Source organism: Heliangelus exortis, chromosome 22, assembly GCF_036169615.1.
Source record: "Heliangelus exortis chromosome 22, bHelExo1.hap1, whole genome shotgun sequence".
NCBI lineage: Eukaryota > Metazoa > Chordata > Aves > Apodiformes > Trochilidae > Heliangelus > Heliangelus exortis.
In genome coordinates, this window is record NC_092443.1 from 8,200,894 (window position 1) to 8,218,820 (window position 17,927).

Sequence of the window (17,927 nt, forward strand, 5' to 3'; positions counted from 1 at the left end):
GGAGAGGGACTTCTCCAGAGGCCAGTGTTTAGTTTGGAGATGGAACCTCCCTGATATTGGCTGTTTATAACTTCTTCTGATGGGGCACGTGGATTTTTCTGTGAATAAAACCTTGCTTTTGTAGATATTCTGGCCTCCCTTGAGGAACTTGTTCATCCCTGTGTTTCTGAACTGCTGGCTCGCCAAGTACGCCCTGGAGAACATGATTGTGAGTGATGGGATGGGTCCCAGCCCTCTGTCCTGCAGTCCCTCTTCCCTGGAGGTGGCCAGGAAGGGGGCTGCCATCTGCCACAGGATCTCAGGCAGGTTTTGGGTGCTCAGAACCCGCAGCCATGCCGGGGTTGGTGGGAGATGAGGCTTTGCCAGCTGGTAATGCTGGGCTGTGGACGTGAGCAGGAGCCCTTTTGTGTCTGAGCCACCTTGGCTGTGCATCCCAGCTGTTCCCAGGATTTGATATTTCAGCAGGATGAGCTGTTCCAGCCATCCCCATGTGCCCACTCAAGCCAGCAGCACAGCCCAGAGCACCCTGCAGCCATGGAACTCCCTTCTCAAGGGACAAATTCTACACTCCTCTGGGGCAGCAGTGCTGATGCCCACCACCCACCAGTTGATACCAGGAGAAGAACTTGACCCTCAGCCTCCCCAGGCTGATGAACCCTCTCCTCTCTTCCCAGAACGACCTGCACAGAGCCATCCAAAGGACCCAGTCTGCCATGTTTAACCAGGTGCTCATTCTGATCTGCACCCTCCTGTGTCTTGTTTTCACGGGGTGAGTCTTGCTCTTTGTTCCATCAAACCACCTTCTTCCTCCAGAAAAAGCAGCTTTGCACATCCCAGGGGATGACCATGGGGACCAGTCCCTCCCCAGGCTGACAGGAGGGGATGGTGGGATGGGACCTTCCCAGGTGGGATGGGATGACACCACTGGGATGGGACGTGGTGCTTTGGGAAGTTGGAGGAGGTTTTGCCTTTAAGTGGTGTCCTGGAGCTTGGGTGGATGTGGCAGGGCCACAGGTCAGGTCTGGAATGGCTTGGGCACTGCCTGTCTCTGGGCAGGGCAGCACTGGCCAGGCTGTAAGCTTTCTCTCTGCAGGACCTGTGGCATCCAACATCTAGAGAGAGCAGGTGAGAAGCTCTCCCTCTTCAAGTCCTTCTATTTCTGCATTGTCACCTTTTCCACCGTGGGTTATGGAGATGTGACACCCAAGATCTGGCCCTCCCAGCTCCTCGTGGTGATAATGATTTGTGTGGCCCTGGTGGTGCTGCCGCTCCAGGTTAGACCTGCAGAGCCCAGGATGGAGAGGGACACAGAGCCTGTGCCTGGGTGTCCCTGCCGATGGGGACAGCAGCTCTCTGCCTCTGTTTGCAGTTTGAGGAGCTCGTCTACCTCTGGATGGAGAGGCAGAAGTCAGGAGGCAATTACAGCCGGCACCGTGCCCAGACAGAGAAACACGTTGTGCTTTGTGTCAGCTCCCTCAAGATTGATCTCCTCATGGATTTCCTCAATGAGTTTTATGCCCACCCACGCCTGCAGGTGAGGACCTGAGATGCTGAGTTCCCTTACAGGAGCCTGGAGCAGGGGCTGTCACACACCAGGAGCAAAGAGCAGAGTCAGAGAGTCATGGAATGGTTTGGGTTAGAAGGGACCTTAAACATCATCCAGTTCCCACCTGGCTGCCATGAGGAGAAGTCCCAGAGGAGCTGTTGGCTTTGGCAGCCCCACGGCCAGGCTCGTGGCCTCCCCACCCACAGCAGCCTCTCTCTTTCAGGATTACTACGTGGTGATCCTTTGCCCAACAGAGATGGATATCCAGGTGCGGCGGGTCCTGCAGATCCCTCTCTGGTCACAGCGAGTCATTTACCTCCAGGGCTCAGCACTGAAGGACCAGGACCTCATGAGAGCCAAGTGAGCAGAGGTGTTGTCCCTAAAGCAGGGTCTACCACCCCATCCACACGCAGAATCAAGATATTTGCTTTAAATTTCCAGTTCTGCCCAGGAAAGGGAGATGGGTGGCATTCCAGCCTCAGAGGAGGGTCCCCAGTAATGTCAGCTCAGATGCACAACAGTGGGCACCCCGTGTGGTGTCCTGGGGCTGCCACTCCTCTGCTGACCCATTCCATTGGGTCCCTGGTCTGTGTTTGTAGGATGGACAATGGAGAAGCTTGCTTCATTCTCAGCAGCAGGAACGAGGTGGATCGCACGGCAGCGGTGAGCCAGGGTCTGAGGACCTTGGGGTAGGGGAGGATTTGTTTGTCCCAGTTTGTGATCACTGCTGGGTTTTGGGGAGAAGGGGAGGGCATTTATCCCCTGTTAGCAGCCCTGGTTGGAGAAGCCCTTGCCCTACGTCTCCCTGGTGGGCAGGTGCTTTGCAGGTCATCCCAGGTGCAGAAAAGTTGGGGAAAATAAACCTTCAGACAAGAAGCTTTTGCTCTTTTCTTTGGCTAGGACCACCAGACCATCCTGCGAGCCTGGGCTGTGAAAGACTTTGCTCCAAACTGTCCTCTCTACGTTCAGATCTTGAAGCCTGAGAACAAGTTTCATGTCAAGTTTGCTGGTGAGTTGGAGAGGCTGGGGGCGGTGGGTGGCACCTCTTGTGTCCCTGCTCCCCATTCACCTGCCAGCATGGATCTTTCTGGCAGTGGCCTTGGTGGGCTGGTGTCCCCATGGCTTGTGCCCCCATGGCTGGTGTCCAGCCTGCATCCCTCTTCTGTCTGCAATAATCCCCTTTGTGGTGTCCCCCATGGGCTCTTGGTCAGCTGAAACCCCTCCTGGACTGGCAGAAGCAGGAAGCCCCCCAGTCTCCAACATCACCCCAGAATTACTGCTGGCTGAGGAACCCATCCATCCCCCTCCCTGCCATGACAGTCCCTCCTCTCTGCCTTTCAGATCATGTTGTCTGTGAAGAGGAGTGCAAATATGCCATGCTGGCCCTGAACTGTGTCTGCCCTGCCACCTCCACCCTCATCACCCTGCTGGTGCACACCTCCCGAGGCCAGTGAGTGCTGCCTGCCTCTGCCTTGCCCCTCCACCAGCCTCACACAGCAGTGGGTTGGGTCCTCTGCCCCTCAGCCAGGCAGAAATGCCAGAATTTTGGGTAAAGTGGCTTTAGAAGGGTCATCAAACATCATTGCCAGGTGATTCCCGCCCCGTGCTCAGAGCTGTTTGGCAACACGGGCTGTGAACCCTCCCTGTGCCCCCCCTCCAGCAGCCCTTGTTAAACAAAAAGACACTTAAAATCAGAAATTTAAAGGAGCTCATCCTCAGCCTGTGAGCAGCAGGTGGGACATGTCCCTGTCACCTCCCTGTTGGTCTCAATGGCAGCTGCAGTTTTGGGCAGTGCTCCTGCCCTGTGGCTCTGCCCTGGGAGCTGGGTCAGGGGCTGTGTTGGCACTGGGGGTTCCGTCCTAGCACCATGGGAGGTCCCATCCTAGTACCGGGAGGTCCCATCCCAGCACCAGGGGGACTGATCCCATCATGCTGCTCCTGTTGTTGCAGGGAAGGTCAGGAGTCCCCAGAGCAGTGGCAGAGGATGTATGGGCGCTGCTCAGGGAATGAAGTTTACCACATCCGGATGGGTGACAGCAAATTCTTCATGGAGTACGAGGGGAAGAGCTTCACCTACGCTGCCTTTCACGCACACAAAAAGTGAGGGCAGGGTGTATCTGCCAGTCTGCATCCCTGCAGGGCCAGGGCTGGGGCTGGAGGGTGGCGAAAGGTCCAGGGACAGAGCCCCGAGGGGTTTTTTCCCTGGCTGTGAACACCCACACCGTGCTCTGGGCACAGGTACGGCGTCTGCCTGATCGGCATCCGGAGGGAGGAGAACAAGAGCATCCTGCTGAACCCTGGCCCACGGCACATCATGGCAGCATCCGACACCTGTTTCTACATCAACATCACCAAGGAGGAGAACTCTGCCTTCATCTTCAAGCAGGAGGAGAAGCAGAAGAAGAAGGGCTTTGCTGGAAGAGGCAGCTACGATGGCCCATCCCGCCTGCCCGTGCACAGCATCATCGCCAGCATGGGTCAGTCAGGGGGCTCCGGGTGGGCAGGGGGGAACAGGGCTCCCAGGAGAGTTCTGAACACACCACTCTGCTTCCTTCCCCAGCCTGGGTTGTTTCCTTCCCCAGGTTTGGTTTGGTTTTACACACTTGTTGCCAAGATCCCACTTGGGTATTGCTGCTGAAAATCCCTTTCCATGTCTTGTCCCAGGCATCTCACCTGTGAGGCTCACGCTGCTCCTTGCACCCTGGGTGCCCTCAGCGTCTCAGATGTCATTATTGAAGCTCATGATGTCCATTTTCATTAAGACTATTTGCATAAATTCCCCTGGCTGGGAGAGTAAATGCTATGAGCTGCATCCTAAATCCAGTTGATGGTTCCCCTCCCCAAGAAGAGCGTAGTTTGCTCTGCAGCTTTGCAACTAATCCCCAGCGTGAGTCATTGCTTCCAGCTCATGTCTGGAGAGAGAGAGGTTTGGGGCCTCCTGGAGAGGCTGCACTGCACGAGCAGATTAGATTTCAGGCAGTTCATTTATGCATTTGTACTCCTGAGTGGCAATTTGCATAAATTATCCCCCATCAAGCCCCACAGCACTTTGCTGAGCAGTGTTTGTCAGTGTTCTCTGTGCGGGGCTGGTTCAGAGGGACCTTTGGCAAAGAGCAATGGGAGAGGAACCGTGTGAGTGCCAGCAGTGCCTGGGCAGCCCAGCACCTGGGCCATGCTTCCTGGGGACCTCCCTGCTTTCCTGACAACCTCCAAACCATTATTTGGACAAGACTCAGCTGACAACCTCAGCAGAAGGTGGCCCAGGCTGGGGGGATGGGGAGGGTGGGATGGATGGATGGATGGATGGATGGATGGATGGATGGGAGCAGCCCAATCTGTATTCCTGGGGAGATGCTCCACAGCCTGAGCTGTGTCCCTGAGGAGATGCTCTAGGCAGCAAATCTCAGGAGATCACTGATGGGTGTGGTGCTGGTGCTCCCTTTGCCCACAACCATCTTACTTTCACCTGGGTGGTATTTACAAGGCACGACACAGGGTCCTGTGCGCTCCTCCTCATCCTCGTTCAGGACCACCTGGGCACAATGCTTTTCCCTGACACCCCCACTGCTGCCTTCACCTCCTTAGAGAGAGTTTGCTGTGCTTCCTTCCCCACCGTGTCCAGGTACAGTGGCCATGGACCTGCAGAACACCGAGTGCCGCCCGGCCAACAGCAGCAAACTGGCGCTGCCGGCAGAGAACGGCTCCGGCAACCGCCGGCCCAGCATCGCCCCCGTCCTCGAGCTGGCTGACACCTCATCCCTGCTGCCCTGTGACCTGCTCAGTGACCAGTCAGAAGATGAGATGACACAGTCGGACGAGGAGGGGTCAGCAGTTGTGGAGTGAGTCACCCACCTTCAGTCTCAGTGCACGGGGACCCTTGGAAATGTTGGGTTTTTTCTGAGCAGTCACCACGTGGCCTTTGGGCTGCTTTGGAGATGTCTCTGGGGATCAGAGGAGCTGCACTGAGCCAGGTGTGGCTGTGGGACAGGCAGGGTTGTGCTGTCAGTCCTCTCACCTCCCTCCTCTTACTTCTCCATCCCACATAAATAAAAATGTGCAAAATAAATACTTGCTGCAGCTTTAAAGCTGCTGGTTGGTGACAGCCAGAGAAGGACTTTGATGGTGACTGATTTGGGTGCTGGCACAGCAATGGGGGGAGCCCACTGAGTAGCTGCAAACTCACAAATTGGCTCTAATTCATGTCCACCTGTAGTTGCTCTTTAAATGAAAATTTCTCATTCCATCAAATATACAAATGGTGATTTTTTTTTTGTAAAATATCTGCTCGTCAAAACAGGCTTGAAAAATGGCCCATGAGGTTTTTGTTACTTCTTTATGTGGCTCAGCATCACCCTTCCCTCCTGGAGCTTGCTGTCCTGTTTCCCTTCAACGACAAACAATGGTCCCATCTGCTGCCTTCTCCACTCATGCTGGGAACATTGCCTACTTGCCATCTCCTGACCCTCTGCATAGCAAAAATTATTCCTAACTATGTGTATTTTGGCAATTTTCCAGCTGCTTCAGGAGAGCTTGGCAAAGCATTTGCCAAGGATGTGCTTGAGCCCCGGGTCTGCTGCTTTTAAAGGTTTTTTTTTCCCCAGCATCTGAGCACTGTAGATGTGGAGAGCTCACATCCTGTGTCCTCACCCCACTGGGTTTTCTCTCCCCTGCAGGTACGTGAAGGGCTATCCCCCCAACTCTCCCTACATCGGGAGCTCCCCAACTCTCTGCCACCTTCTACCCGAGAAAGCCCCTTTCTGCTGCCTGAGGCTGGACAAGGTAGGAGAGGGTTGCAGCGCCCCCGGGAGCAGGAGGGGGTGGGTGGGTGGCCGGGCACTGAGTCCCTGCACTGCCTCCCCCAGGGCTGCAAGCACAACAGTTTTGAAGATGCCAAAGCCTACGGGTTCAAGAACAAACTGATCATCGTTTCGGCGGAGACGGCGGGGAACGGGCTCTACAACTTCATTGTCCCCCTTCGTGCCTACTACCGGTCCCGCAAGGAGCTCAACCCCATCGTGTTGCTGCTGGACAACAAGCAAGTACTTCTCCCCAGGTGTTTTCTGTCCCACCGACTCCTCCCCTGTGTTCTCGTGGGCATCTTGTGCCACGGGGATGGGAGCAGGGGAACAGCAGTGTCACTGTTGGATACCTTGGCTAGCGTTGGCTCTGGGGAGGGTTTTGTATCTCTGCTTTCCCGAGGGATTTGCTGAACCCCCTTGCTCTCTGTTGCTCTTCCTCCAGGCCTGAGCACCACTTTCTGGAAGCCATCTGTTGCTTCCCCATGGTTTACTACATGGAGGGCACCATCGACAAGTAGGTGTTTCCACACACGGCTGTTGTTATTTACGGTGATGCCTCAACATGTTGTATTTACCCCAGCCCAGATTTCTGGGTCATCTCAGGAGAATCCCCAGGGTTGGTAGCACAGAGCTGAGCCCCCCCTTATCTTCTCAGCTCGTCCCTGGTAGATGGGAGCAGATGAGGAGCTGGTGGCTGGGAGCAGGCTGGGCTCGCTGTAGCGCTGCGCGTCGCAGCGTGCTGCTTCCCTGTGTCATTCCCAAGGGCTGACCCTGCGCTCTTCTCTTTGGGAACTGCCCAGCCTGGACAGCTTGCTGCAGTGTGGCATCATCTATGCTGACAACCTGGTGGTTGTGGATAAGGAGAGCACGATGAGCGCCGAGGAGGACTACATGGCAGATGCAAAGACAATTGTCAACGTCCAGACCATGTTCAGGTGAGGGGTGACCACTGGCCTGGCCGAGTCACAGCCACTGGAGGCAAGACTGGGGAGATGCTGGTGGCTGGGATGGTGGCTGCAGGTGGTGGGACACATCTGCTGTTGGGTTATTTCTGGCCACAGACAGGCATGGGGATGGTTTTGGTCTTCCTCAGGATTTAAATGCAAGGGGTCCTGTCACTTCTGAGCAAGCTGCAGGACAACAGGACTCTTTCCATTGCAGGCTCTTCCCCAGCCTCAGCATCATCACAGAGCTGACCCACCCCTCCAACATGAGGTTCATGCAGTTCAGAGCCAAGGACAGTTACTCTCTTGCCCTTTCCAAGCTAGAAAAGGTAAGAAAGGTCTTCCCTTGGGAAGTCAATGCTGAAAATGACTACATTTGTGTTCCTTGATGTCCTGTGCTCTTCTGCCTGCTGCAACAACCATAGTTAGTGTGTGTCTACCTGAGAGAACCTACAAACAAATCTGGGGGCAGTTGATCTTTGGACAGTCTTCCTCCTGTGTCTGTATTTGGTGGCTGGAGGTTGTGCAGCTTTTCTTGCTGCTGTGCTGGGCACCCTGGACCTCTGCATCAGGTTTCGTGCTGTGACTACATTAAGGGGGGCAGCAGGGTCAGTTGTGCTGAGACAGATCTGACAAGGGAGCAAATACCCCTGAACCAGACACAGGGGCATGTGAAGATGCCCTACAAGGACACAAAGGAGACCTTGCAGGCACTGACATCTCCCTTCCTCTTCCAGAAAGAGCGAGAGAATGGCTCCAACCTGGCCTTCATGTTCAGGTTGCCCTTTGCAGCTGGGAGAGTCTTCAGCATCAGCATGCTGGACACCCTGCTCTACCAGGTGAGCACCCTGAGGTGCCAACCTCATGGCCCAACATGGCCACAGCTGCTGGCACGGGCCGGAGCACCTCGGGGTTGTCCGTATGGGGCTGCAGGTGTCCCTTTGCATTGCCCAGTGAATAACCTAGCCAACCTTTTCTGTGTCTCCCTGCCGAAATGCTTCTCCCAAGTCATTTGTGAAGGACTACATGATCACCATCACTCGGTTGCTGCTGGGCCTTGACACCACGCCAGGCTCTGGATACCTCTGCGCTGTAGGTGCCAACTCTCTGTGGGTTGAAACCATCTGGCCAAGTCCTTGTGGACCTCTTGGGACCTGTCACACTGTCAAATTGCATGGGGTGTCCCCCTCTGCTGGGTCATTGGAGGGGAAGAAATGTCAGGCAGAACATTCCAGGTCATTGCTCCCCTGCATCGTGGGTGGGGAACCTCAGGCCCAAGAGCTACCAAGGGTTGAAGTCCCTGTTTGGAAGGTTGAGCTTGGAAAGTGCTCCTGGCCTTCCTGTGGAGTCCATCTTGCTTTGGGGATTGGCATGGATGAGCTTTGGGGATGCTCAGGAGTAGCCTGAGGTGCTCTGCCTGGCACAGGGGGGTTAATGTTTCCTTTTGTTACTCAGATGAAGATCACAGAGGATGACCTGTGGATCCGGACGTACGGACGCCTCTTCCAGAAGCTCTGCTCCTCCAGTGCCGAGATTCCCATCGGGATTTACAGGACGGAGTCTCACATGTTTGCAACCTCCGAGGTAGGGGCACCGAGTCCCCGGGCTGGGGCCTGTGGCACAGCAGGGCTGCCCCTTGCCTGGGCTCACACTTCATTTTTCCTTCCTTTTTCCTCACTGCAGCCTCACGACATCCGAGCGCAGGTGAGTGCCGCTTGCGTCCCACCCCAGGGCAGAGTCCTGGCTGTCCCTGCTGCCTCCTGTCCCCACAGCCCCTGAGGTAGCCCATGGGCAAGCAGTTGGCACGGTTTCCTCAGTGGCTCCTCTGGCCACCCAGAGCCACTGCGGGCCTCGTGCTGGCTGTCCCCAGGGAAGGGCAGTGCTGGCTGAGCCTTGGCACTCTGGGGGAAGCCAAAACCGAGGTGTAATGAGTTGGGATCAGAGCAGGGGGTGAGCCAGGAGCCCTTCAAAACTTCCAGTTTTCACTTTCAGAGGAAGCAGCTACCGGGAGCCAAGGGTTGGAATTTAATATAAATTAAACACAATCAGTCTTACTGCAAGAAATGCTTTCGACAGCATTATTTATGGATTTCTGCTCACCAGTGGGAATCAATGTGTGAGAGATATAGCAGCACCTCTGCTGTGTGGGGCAGGAGGAGGGATGAGGGCCTGGGGCAGCCCAGGGACAACTTTGGGAGGGATCCCCAGAGCTCCACGTGAAGCTGCTTGTCCCAGCCCTCCACTTTTAGGGATGCTATTCCAGGAGAGTGCTGGGGGGAGGGCCGGAGGAAGGCTCCCACCCCATGGCAGAGATCCCGAAACGGGTCCCCTGCCCTCCAGTGACCTACTGGGCTTCCAGTCACAGATCTCAATCAACGTGGAGGACTGTGAGGACACCAAGGACGTCAAGGAGCACTGGGGCATCAAGACGGGTCACCACAGGAACTCCTGCTCCAGCGATCAGTCCGAGCACCCGCTGCTGAGGCGCAAGAGCATGCAGTGGGCACGGCGCCTCAGCCGGAAAGGCAACAAACACTCGGGGAAGACGGCGGAGTGGATCAGCCAGCAGCGCCTCAGCCTCTACCGCCGCTCCGAGCGCCAGGAGCTCTCCGAGCTGGTCAAGAACCGCATGAAGCACCTGGGCTTGCCCACCACCGGGTACGGTAAGTGCCCGGCGCTTCGGCTTCTCTGCCACGGGGCAGCCCGCTGGCTGGCGCCTTCAGGGATTTCTGTGACCAGCTGGACCCCAAACACAGCCTGACCCCGAGACAAACCTGACCCCAAACCTGACCCCAAACCTAGCTTGACCCTGAGACAAACCTGACCCCCAAACCTGACCCCCAAACTCAAATCTGACCCCAAATCCAGCCTGACCCCAAAAAACAAACCTGACCCCAAACCCAGCCTTACCCTGAGCCAAACCTCACCCCAACCCTGACCCCAACCCCAACCTTGACCCCAAACCTGACCTCAAACCCAGCCTAACCCCATGCTGAGCCTAACCCCACCGGCGCTGCCCAACCTGGCTTTGACCCACGCGATGCCTCATTCCCCAGCTTGCTTGTGCTTCTGCAGATGAATCCCCCCTGCCTGCCCCCCAGCTGGCTGCTGGCAGCCCCCCCACCTTGTTGGGTCTTTGGGATGGATCCAGGCAGGGATTTGCAGGGTCAGAGGAGCTCTCTCCCCTCTGCCATGCAGCCTTGAGCACGATGCCCCCCGCTTGCCCCCCGCTTTCTGGCTGTGCAGAAATGGTTGTTCAGGACACGCTGACCCCGGGTCACCAAACCTCCTCTGCCTGAGCCCCCCCAGAACCCGGCAGGGAGAGGTGAAGCCCCGTCAGCTGGTGCAGACCCCTTCTGTTCTAGACTTTAATCCTCCATAAAACTCCCACGGGGAACACCTCGGTAGCCTCAGGGCTGAGGGTTGGCTTCGTTGTGTGTGAAACTCCTCAGGGTCCCTCCGTGCAGCCCCATTTCTTGTGAAGCTTCTCACCCACCCCCTGGTGCTGGCTTCTGTGTGTCCTCTGGATGATTCTCCACCTCTTGGTTATGACCCAGTCCGTAGCCCACAGCTTCCTTGGTTTGTTTGGTTTGGTTCTTTTTGGTTTGTTTTTGTTGTTTTTTGGTTTTTTCCCCCCTTTCTTTCTTTGAAGCCATCTTGTGCCGCTGCCTGTTTGCTGCATCCTCCAAAAGTGTCTGTCCAGCCCCATACCCACACGCAGGCACCATGGCCTGGCTGGGATGGGGAATGATTTTGGGAGGTGAGGGGGGGATATTCCTCCTCTCCCATCTTGGCTTCTCCCTCGCAGCCCTTCAGGCAGGTGGAAGAGAAGGAAAAAATGGAAAGAGCTGCAGTGCAGGAGGGGGGTTGGAGTGGAGGGGAAATGGGGTGGCTGTGGGAATCAGCTGGGCCTCCTGGGGAGGGAGGACAGAGAGGTGGCTTGTGGCAGGACAAAGTGGCCCAGGGCATGCCAGGTGAGGGCTGGCAGTGGTGTGTGTGGCCCCCTTCTTTTTTCGTACATTACAAGCCCCTGCTGCTTTCTTTTGGATGACTTCAAGCTCCTGGCAGATGGGTTGCTGAGTCTGGAGCACAGCTGATGGCATTCCTTACAAAAAGCTGCTTTGTGGATCTGCTGGGAATTGGGTGTGAGGAGGAGCTGCTGCAGGTTGTGCTGCTGGGCCAGTGGGGTGGCACACCTGGCCACCTCTAGCGAGGGTCCCGAGCCCACCCTGTCAGGATGCCGAGGAGCTGGGATGGTGGCAGGGCCCATCCTTCCCCCTGCTCATCCCAGAGTCTGGCTGGAGCAAAGCAGGGATCTCTGGGGTGCTCTGACCCACGGTGTCATCAGGGTGGGGGGATGACGGGCACGGCAAGGGGACCAGCAGCTCCTGGGTCCACGTCTGAGGGACTGTGCTTTGTCACCATGTGTCACCATCAGTGTCTGGACACCCATGGCGTTTTGGAAGAACACGTTGCTCTGCCTTCTCCCCCCCCCCTTTTCCTTTTGCTCATTTGATCGCTGCAGTGCAGGAGCTCGTCTCTGATATTTGCTGAACCATGGCTTGCTGACCTCTCTCTCTCTCTCTGTTTATGTCTGTGCCTTTCCCTGTATGTTCTGTAGAGGATGTAGCAAATTTAACAGCCAGTGATGTGATGAATCGGGTAAACCTGGGATATTTGCAAGGTAATTCCCTTCCCCTGGGAGTCCCGCGTGACTTACAGCGTCCAACAAGATCATGCCAGCCCAGCCCAATCCACCCCCTTGCCGGTTTTCACCTTAGACCCCCGCAGCCTTTCAAGCACCAAATTTCTCGGGTGGCACCGGAAAACAAAAGCCCACCCTGCGGACCCACGCGTGGGGCTCCGCATAGTCCTGGAGATCAAAAACCTCAGGGAGCGCTTATCCAGCTGAATCCTTACAGGGAAACGGCAGCCCTAACGGGAACTGCTCCCTCCTTTGCTTTGCGAGTTGGTTCCGGTCAGGAAACCCAGTGGCAATTTGAGGAGGGGACTCCCAGGGGGTGGGGGGGAGGGTTCAAGGAGATGCTGGAGCTCCTGCACCGCCCCCTCCGCCTCTCGCCCCCGGGGGGCTCAGTCACAGCTGGGGGACAAGACAGTGCTTGGAAAGCCCTTCAGAGCCCTTGGTTTGTGCTCCTGGGTGGGTCCGGAGTGTCAGCAGAACCTGGGGAGGTCAAAAGAGATGCTGCCCGAGTGCTCCGGGGCACCTTGTTGGTGTCTGCAGGAGCTGCAGGGTTATTACACCATCAGCAGTGCCCTGGAAAGGACCCTTTGTACTGCAGCAGCCTGGAGGTGACCCATAGCCCGACCCAGCCGTATTTTAGGCTTCACTAGCCCACGCTTAAGGTGAAAAGTTGGCATTTTCCTACAAACTGTCCCCTCCATCAAAGCAGCAGCCCCAGAGGGGCTCATGGAAGCCCCAGGCCAGCTCAGTGTATTGCCAGCGGGCCAGCAGGCACCGGGCAGAGCTCAGTCCCTGCCGGTTTCTCCCCCTCCCACAGAGGATCTGGGGCTGAGAGAGAGCCCCGTGTCCTGCAGCTGAGGGGTTCAGCACCGTGGCTGCACCCAGAGCCTGCAGAGGCAGGAGAGCCCAGGAGTGACTGTCCCAAGGGGGTGGCATCACTGCTGGGTGATGGGGTGTCTGGGGATGGGAGCTGGAGCTCAGCAGTGGCTCTTGCCCCCCCAAGAAAAAAAACAAAAAACAAAATAATAGTTGCTGGAGGGCTCTGAGCCCTGCTGTGGTGCTGCTGGGGACGATGTGGCAATATACTTGGTGGGTGCAGCAGTGCCTGGCTCAGCTGCATGGGGGTCAGGAGAAGGTGCTTCCATGGAGCAGGGAACCCTGCTGCCAGCCAGGGCCCCTCCCACCTCCCCCCTCATGGCCCCCCGTGTCTCCTGTTGGGTCCCAGGGTCCGTGTGTCCCTCAGCATTGCCACCCCTGTCCCCCCTCGCTGTAAGGCTGAGCACTGGGATGGCCAAAACCAGGGACCACCTGGCCAGTCCAGCACAGGTTGGGGGGTCCCTGGGGGTTTCCCTGCCCTTCCCCAGCTGTGGCATCTTGTAGGGTACTCTGAGAAGCAAAGTAAGGGGCTGATGTCCCCCTGCCAGCACCACAGCCTGCAGGCCTGGTCCCCTCCAGCTGGAGGATGCCCTGGCCAAAGGAAAGCTGGTGGGGTTTGGAGGGAGCCTCTGCACACCCCTGGGTGTGGGCTCATCTCGTGGCTGGAGCCAAGCCCCACGTCAGAGGGCTCACCCACTCCTGAGGGTGCAGAGCAGCCACGCTCCTCACCCACGGGGCTCACCCCCTCTCCCCAGGCCATCAGGCACCCACGGGGGGTGGCATCCCTGGTGACAAGCCTTGCAGCGAGCTGGTGTCCCCCTGCGCTCATCACGCTGCCCTCGGTGTCTGTCTGTCTGTCCCCCCCTCCATCCTGTCCATCCGCACCCCCTCACTCACTCTGGACGTGGTGTTACTTTTGTCGCAGCTCCCACCCCCTCCCTGGCTGCCCACGGCCCTGCACCCCTCATCCATCCCACCCATGATCTTGTTCTCAGCTATTTCGGAAAGCTCAGGGGCCTTTCCACCCCCTTTGCCCTGTGCAGCACCTATGGGTGCAGCTCCCGGTGGCCCCCAGGTCTCTGGGGAGGTCACAGTACTGCAGAGCTGTCCCCAGATGGCATCGATGGTTCTGGAACTCCATGGAGGGGGTTTCCCTTGGGTTGGAGAATGGAGCAACTGTTGAGCTAAATCCTGTTGCTGGATGATGCTGAATTAAGGCGTTCAGGGAGGGGAGAAGGGGGCAGAGCACTCCAGTGGCCCCAGGAGGGGTTTTGCTTGCCCTGCCCTGGTGGTTGGAGTCATTATGCTCTATCTAACGTGGCAGGACTAACCTGGTCCCTTTTTTGCACTAAACCAAGGTAAGACACCTTATTTTTCGGGGGGGAGGGGGTGGAGAGGGAATTTGGAAGGGTTACATCTAGCAGTCTGCTGGGTTGGGCTGTGGGGGGGGTGCAGCAGCTGTGGTGGCACAGAGGGAGGTGACAGTGATGCTCTTGGTGCTCTGCTGGTGGCAACGCTCCCACCCACAGCCTCCCCCAGAGCAGGGACACATTTGCTGTCCCTTGGGATGGACCCCTTGGAGCCAGGTGCTGGGGACACTGCTGCAGGGTTGCGAGGGCCACTGGGGTGTCCAGCGGGGTGTCCCTCACCAGCCCTTTCCCCTCCTCTCACAGATGAGATGAACGACCACCAGAACACGTTGTCCTACGTCCTCATCAACCCCCCCCCGGACACACGGCTGGAGCTGAACGACATCGTGTAGGTGCTGCCCCTGCCCTCCCACAGCCCCGGGGAACAGAGCCCTTGGGCTGAGCATCCCCCACACCCCCAGACCTTCCCCCACACCCCCAGACCTTCCCTCTCACCCTCTCCTATCCCCGTTGCATTTCTTTCCATGATTTCCCATGGTTTTTGCCCCCTCCTCATGTTCCTGAGCCATGCCCCAGCCCTGGGGGCTCATCGATGCCAGATTTTCCCCTGGGATTTTGCCAGGAGCAGTACCCATCACTATCTCAACACCTGCTCTCTGCAGCAGCTCCCCACACATCCCACCCCCCCCAAAATAAGGGGGTCAGACCCCAGTTTAGTCTTTCCCCAGCTCCCTCCTGCCATGGGGGGATCTGGGGGACAGGGGAGGGGGGGGGGATGCCAGCATCCTAACCAGGCTGTGCCCCACAGGTACCTGATCCGCTCCGACCCGCTGGCCCACGTGGCCAACGATGGCCACAGCCGCAAGAGCAGCTGCAGCACCAAGCTGGGCTCCTGCAACCCCGAAACACGGGATGAGACCCAGCTCTGAGCAGCCCCCCCGGCGCCGCTGGGCTCCAGGGAAGACGAGGACGGCCGGAGGGGACGGGGGGGCTGGTGCCACCCGCTGTGCCCGGGGCCATGCCCAGCCTGGCAGAGGGGATGCTGGGACCCACCCCCGGGAGGGACAGGACAGGACAGGAGAGCTGGAGAGGGCGGTGGCCCCACGCCCCGTGGCTTTTAACTTTTTCTATATCAATACCGCAACTAGTGAGACTGTGCTGGTGCTGGTGGGACGTGGCTGAGACCCCGGGGGACAAATGACCCTGTGGGAGTGGGGGGGGGATGGCAGTGGGAAGGGCCCCGGGTGATGCAGGTTGGGGTGTTTGATGGGGCTTGTCAAGCCAAGAGCAAAACTGCAGCGAATATTTCCTCCTGCTCCTCCCCAGCTGGCAGGCAGCCCCTGGGGTACCCAAACTTCTGCTCTGTCACCCAGCTCATGTTCTTCATCCTCTGCTGGCTTCCTGTGAAGGGCACTGATGTGAGGAGAGCTCAGGGCTGTGGTGGGAGATGGGGAAGGGAGACACGGGTGGCTGTGGGAGGGACAGGATGGGGCAGAGCCCTGGCAGGGATTGTGCTGCCTCCAGCGTCTTGGCACCTCCTAAAGTGATCCCTGCCAAAAGCAGGTGGCAGAAAGCTGTGACAGTCCCACGGGGACCCTGGGTTTGTGTTCCCTGCTGAGCTCATCCCCAGTGCTGCTGCTGCCACCGTCGGTGTCCCCAGGGAGGACTCTGTGGTCCCTGTGCCAGGGGTGTGTCAGGGTGCTGGGCAGGGGACACGCAGGGGTGGGTGTTGGGGTCATCTCAGCTCAGCCCCCTCCCCTCCCTCCAGGGGCAATTTGGGGTCCAATTTGCAGCCTCAATATACAGCCTGGATGTGGCTTTTCCCCCCCTTTCCCCTCTCCTGGGTCACTAACTGGTGACTCCATTAAAGGCAGCGGGTTCTGCCCAGCTCCTGCAGCCCCCACACCACTCCATCCACCCCCCCCTTGTCTGCAAACCCATCCAACCCCATCCCAGTGTCACCCACCCAGCCCCAGCTGCACCCACCCACCCTCCACAGCAACCTGCCCTGAGCAGAAACACCAGTGGGGTTTGCCATCTCTGTTTGCACACTTTACATGGATGTGTGAAGGTTTTATTTGACTGCCAAGTGAATAACCAAGTTGTTAACTTTATATACTTTTACATTCATATTTGAAAACTTCAATGTGATTTTTTTTTTTTTTAATTTTTTTTTTTTTTTTAAACGAGAAGCCTGTAAAGCACAACCTGACCCTGAACCCCCATCAGCCTGCCTGGACTTGCTGCCAGCTGAAGGGTTTATTGCCAGTAACCTTTGCCATTTGGATCCCATTATTTCCCCCGGTAAAAATTGAAAAAAAACCCACAAAAAAACAACAAAAATTCCCAAACCAAACTCCAAAACTATTAAAATGAAAGCTTTAAACAGCTACTGAGATGTTCCAGGGCAGCCCCACGCTGCAGGGACACACTGCCCATCCTGCCTGACCCATGGGAGAAGCAGGGATGGGTGAGGAAGGAGGATGTGGGGGTAGGACCCATACAGGGCATGGCCTTAAGAAGGTGTTGAGAAAGACCTCCTGTGCTTGGATGGGGTTGGGGGGTCGATCTATTTTTATTTTGTTTTATTTTTTAATTGCCTTTTTTTCCTGCTGTGCTGACACCAGCCCTGGGGTGACCTGCACCAGGCACAGCAGTGAGCCCAGCCTGACCCTTGAGGGGGGTACAAACAGAACAGTCTGTGATGCTTTTTTAGTTTGGTTTGGTTTGGTTACCCTATTTGGTTAAGGCAGAAATATGGTTTCTTTATATCTGTTTGTAACTTAGCATGCCAAAAAAAAAAAAAAAAAAAAAAAAAAAAATTTAAAAGAAAGAAAGGAAGTGCTTACAGGCTAAAAGGATGAGGTACAAGAGCACAGAGTGGGTCTGTGGCACTCTAAAGCTGCTCAGAGACCTCCAGAAATGCCTCATCAAGCACTAATAGAGTTAATTTTCTAGATTTTAGACAGGTGTTTCCCCTCCCTGCTTGCCCTTCAAGGGAGTGCAGGACTAAGCAGTGTTACAGGCTGGAAGTGAGGTGCCAAGTGCCACAGCCCCAGGTGACAGAGCCCCCAGCCCAGGGTCCTTGTGCAGTGACACCAGGAGCTGAGCAGGAGCTCAGCTTTAGGCACATCTCCCTCCTCACTGGGCATCCTGAACTCTTACCAACCAACCCTTAATTCCAGGTGTTAATGAAGGCAAGAGGAAACCCACCTCCCAAAAGAAGTATCGATGATACATGGTTTGTGATACTATTGTAAAAAAAAAAAAAAAAAAAAACCAAACAAAAAAACCCTTGATATTACTGTATTTTGACATTGCTTGTTTGTTTAATGTATAAATATATGTATTTAAAACGGAAGCTCTGTGTATAAACCCCCCACGTTTTGCATACGTTCTTTCTATGGTGTAAATTTATAGCTGACATTCTGAGGGGATGTTGGAATAAATACTGTAGATACTTGCCTGTGGTCAATGCAAGTCTCAGAACAAACGGTTAATTTTTCTAATTCTTTAGACTCAGTTACTATACTAATGTAAAAAAAAAAAAAAAAAAAAAAAAAAAAAAAAAAAGTATTTTATTTTTGTAATGGTCCTGGAAATATTGATGCATCAGGCAGGTTTGGTGATGCTTACAGAAGGGCTGTCTGGGAGGGGAGCTGCTGGGAGGACTTCCCCCCCTGGAGCTGT

At 56.2% G+C, this 17,927-nt stretch overlaps 1 protein-coding gene across 6 annotated transcripts in view; it reads left to right on the top strand.

Moving 5' to 3' along the window:
• KCNT1 (potassium sodium-activated channel subfamily T member 1) overlaps window positions 1-17,531 on the top strand; it is a 64,237-nt gene extending 46,706 nt beyond the window's left edge. For 2 of the 6 annotated variants that reach the window (XM_071766307.1, XM_071766311.1), the window contains exons 9-32: window positions 125-208; window positions 675-769; window positions 1,094-1,274; window positions 1,370-1,534; window positions 1,770-1,906; window positions 2,146-2,209; window positions 2,447-2,555; window positions 2,888-2,996; window positions 3,497-3,646; window positions 3,785-4,023; window positions 5,169-5,385; window positions 6,220-6,325; window positions 6,409-6,581; window positions 6,788-6,859; window positions 7,146-7,280; window positions 7,507-7,618; window positions 8,027-8,128; window positions 8,298-8,381; window positions 8,745-8,873; window positions 8,973-8,993; window positions 9,649-9,952; window positions 11,911-11,973; window positions 14,541-14,625; window positions 15,046-17,531. In XM_071766307.1, the coding sequence (XP_071622408.1) occupies window positions 125-208; window positions 675-769; window positions 1,094-1,274; window positions 1,370-1,534; window positions 1,770-1,906; window positions 2,146-2,209; window positions 2,447-2,555; window positions 2,888-2,996; window positions 3,497-3,646; window positions 3,785-4,023; window positions 5,169-5,385; window positions 6,220-6,325; window positions 6,409-6,581; window positions 6,788-6,859; window positions 7,146-7,280; window positions 7,507-7,618; window positions 8,027-8,128; window positions 8,298-8,381; window positions 8,745-8,873; window positions 8,973-8,993; window positions 9,649-9,952; window positions 11,911-11,973; window positions 14,541-14,625; window positions 15,046-15,166 (3,057 nt within the window). In that variant the 3' untranslated portion in view covers window positions 15,167-17,531. The remainder of the gene's footprint in view (window positions 1-124; window positions 209-674; window positions 770-1,093; window positions 1,275-1,369; window positions 1,535-1,769; window positions 1,907-2,145; window positions 2,210-2,446; window positions 2,556-2,887; window positions 2,997-3,496; window positions 3,647-3,784; window positions 4,024-5,168; window positions 5,386-6,219; window positions 6,326-6,408; window positions 6,582-6,787; window positions 6,860-7,145; window positions 7,281-7,506; window positions 7,619-8,026; window positions 8,129-8,297; window positions 8,382-8,744; window positions 8,874-8,972; window positions 8,994-9,648; window positions 9,953-11,910; window positions 11,974-14,540; window positions 14,626-15,045) is intronic. The other 4 variants (XM_071766310.1, XM_071766312.1, XM_071766309.1 and 1 more) reach the window with 3 other exon arrangements.
• Window positions 17,532-17,927: the final 396 nt, after the last annotated feature.